Source organism: Silurus aristotelis, assembly GCF_946808225.1.
Source record: "Silurus aristotelis genome assembly, chromosome: 6".
NCBI classification, from domain to species: Eukaryota; Metazoa; Chordata; class Actinopteri; order Siluriformes; family Siluridae; genus Silurus; species Silurus aristotelis.
This window is the reverse complement of record NC_139579.1, coordinates 34,370,044-34,372,543: the sequence shown is the minus strand read 5'-3', so window position 1 is coordinate 34,372,543 and position 2,500 is coordinate 34,370,044. Positions and strand designations below refer to the sequence as shown.

General features: G+C 38.5%; 1 protein-coding gene and 1 long non-coding RNA gene across 2 annotated transcripts in view; one reads left to right on the top strand and one right to left on the bottom strand.

Moving 5' to 3' along the window:
* Positions 1–204, bottom strand: part of LOC310727950 — a 1,344-nt gene extending 1,140 nt beyond the window's left edge. Inside the window, exon 1 of the long non-coding RNA XR_014534124.1 lies at positions 1–204. This exon is cut by the window's left edge and continues 265 nt beyond it. This is a non-coding gene — a long non-coding RNA (uncharacterized lncRNA).
* The window catches only part of nphp1 (nephronophthisis 1), a 30,299-nt gene that overhangs the window by 17,672 nt on the left and 10,127 nt on the right, over positions 1–2,500 (top strand). The window contains exons 10-11 of the mRNA XM_083544687.1: positions 154–282; positions 683–757. Coding sequence (XP_083400813.1) covers positions 154–282; positions 683–757 — 204 coding nt within the window. The remainder of the gene's footprint in view (positions 1–153; positions 283–682; positions 758–2,500) is intronic.

Here is a 2,500-nt window from a genome sequence, read left to right as displayed (position 1 = left end):
CACACACACATACATGCACTCTCACACACACATGCACTCACACACACACATACACAAATATAAATACACACACACATGCACTCATATAAATACATGTAGCAACAATTTTGTGTGTGTCTGTGGGTGTGTGTGTGTGTGTGTGTGTGTGTGTAGGTCCTTGCACGCCAATCTCGAGTGTGTGTGACTGTGACTGTGTTGAGCTGTAGAATGATCCCACCTCCTGGTGTGGGGCTGAGTGTCCTGAGCAGTCATGTCCGTCTGTGTGCTTTTAATGGAACTGAGGTAACACACACGCGCACACACACACACACACACACACACACACATATCCATATTGTATGTTTAATGGACAGATTTTATCAGTGTGTGTGTGTTTAAACTCAGATGACTCTGAGGCTTTGTTTGTCTGTGCGTGCGTGTGTGGAATGTTTGTGAGGCGTGTGTGTGTGTGTGTGTGTGTGTGTGTGTGTGTGTGAGGCGTGTGTGTTGAATAGTAATAGAGGTAAAATGTACATTGATTGAAATTGACCCCAGATATAGTGTGTATCAGTATTGTGTGTATTATAATTACATGATCTATATGACCTGTTTAAAATAATTGTGTAATAATTTGTTTAATGTTTATAATATAATTGTTTAATTTTTGACTGTGTGTGTGTGTGTGTGTGTGTGTGTGTTTTAGGTGTTAAGTAATATCCACACTGTGAGAGCTTCCTACACTCCATCCAGTCCAAAGACATGGAGCTTCTCACCACGGGTATGGCTAATGCTAATGCTAACACCTACATATTATACATACACATTCTCATCTAAATTGTATAGGTTGAGGTGTGGCTGCAGTGGGCGTGGCCTGTGCAGTGTTTTCAGGTGAGAGTAAGTGGTGTAAGTGTGTTTAATATAAACTTTAATATTGTAATATGATTAATGTCGGGTCACACACTTCAGAGCTGTGTATGTTTGCTCATTTCAGTTTCCGTTTAAAATGGAACATGTCAAAACCTCTTCCACTGCAAAAATCTTTTCATCCACCATTTGCAGTATTAAACTTGTAACGTCTAAAGCAGACATGGGCAAACTACGGCCCGCGGGCCACACACAGCCCCTTGGGTTTATTAATCCGGCCTGCCGATCGTGACCAAATTCTATTAAAATAAGTACGGGTAAACATTGTTCAATTTAGCTTTCCCCTGTAATGCCTATGTTTCCCCTAAAGATGTCGCACTTCAGCTACATTGACGTTGTTTGCGTGCAATACAGTACTCTCTTCTTCTCTTAAGAGAGCTTAATCTGATACTCTTTAAAAACTGCGACAGTTTCTGACCAATACCTCGGATCTCTCCTGAGAATTGCCACAACAAAACTTACTCCAGACTTTGATGAACTGGCAAAATAAGTTCAACAACACTTCCTACTGAAACTCAACTTGAGTTTTTCTGCTGTGTTTATTGATGCACTGGCAAAAAAAAAAAAATCAACAAGTTGATCTTTTGGCACTTGATGAAACTGAATTTGCCAAATCTCTAATTTCATTTGTATGTTTATAAACATGATATGTTTACATATATATATATATACACACACAGTATATGTATATGTATGACCTGGCCCCTCTGTCAAATTTTAGAACCCATTGTGGCCCGTGAGTCAAAATGTCCACACACCCCTGGTCTAAAGTTACCCCTCTTCAAGATGTTTTCTTTGTTTGCTGCTTCCAGTGCCATGTGGTCTCCAATAGGGTTGCAAAGGGGCAGAAAATGTCTGGGAAATTTCTGGATACTTTCTGAAAACTTAATATGGGCACTTCATCTAGAGGATTTTGTAAACTTACCAGGAATTTATAAGAATTCTTATTTTATTCTTAATTTATGAGAAACCCTATTTTTATTTTATTAGAAATGTGTGTAAACTGTATCATATAGAAGCATAAACCCTTTGGTTGGTCATAAGCTGACATGCACACAAAGAGCATCTTTTTAAAATGACATCTATGACTAGTAATTGTTAGTAGAATATTGTTGCACGAAAGCTTACACACAGCACAGGGAGGTTTTAACCGTAATATTTGTCTTTTATGTGAATACTCGCCGAGCTTTTCTTACATTATTTTGTGTGCAGGATTCAGGAAATGCTGTGTGTGGAGTAAGTGTGCTGTGTGCATGTGAGTGATGAAAGTGCAGGTCAAACTTCAACTAAAATTGAGTTCAATCTGGTTGTTTTACCCAAAATTATCCTGCAAGATTTTTTAAAACTACATTTAGGTTCCCTGTTATTGGCTCACCTGCAATTATGTTAATTCCCATTTTGTCCCCCCAATAATTCCTGTTTATTCCCATGGAAAGTTTCCAGTCTTAAATTCCCAGAACCTTTCAAACCTAATCTCAAACATTCCATCTGTTCAGTTCATGTTCTAAGAGAATCCTCTAATTCCCAACATATTCCATTTTAAAGCCAGTCTTCTGACACTTCTCACCAGTTTTGTCTCATTTCTTGTAAACCTACA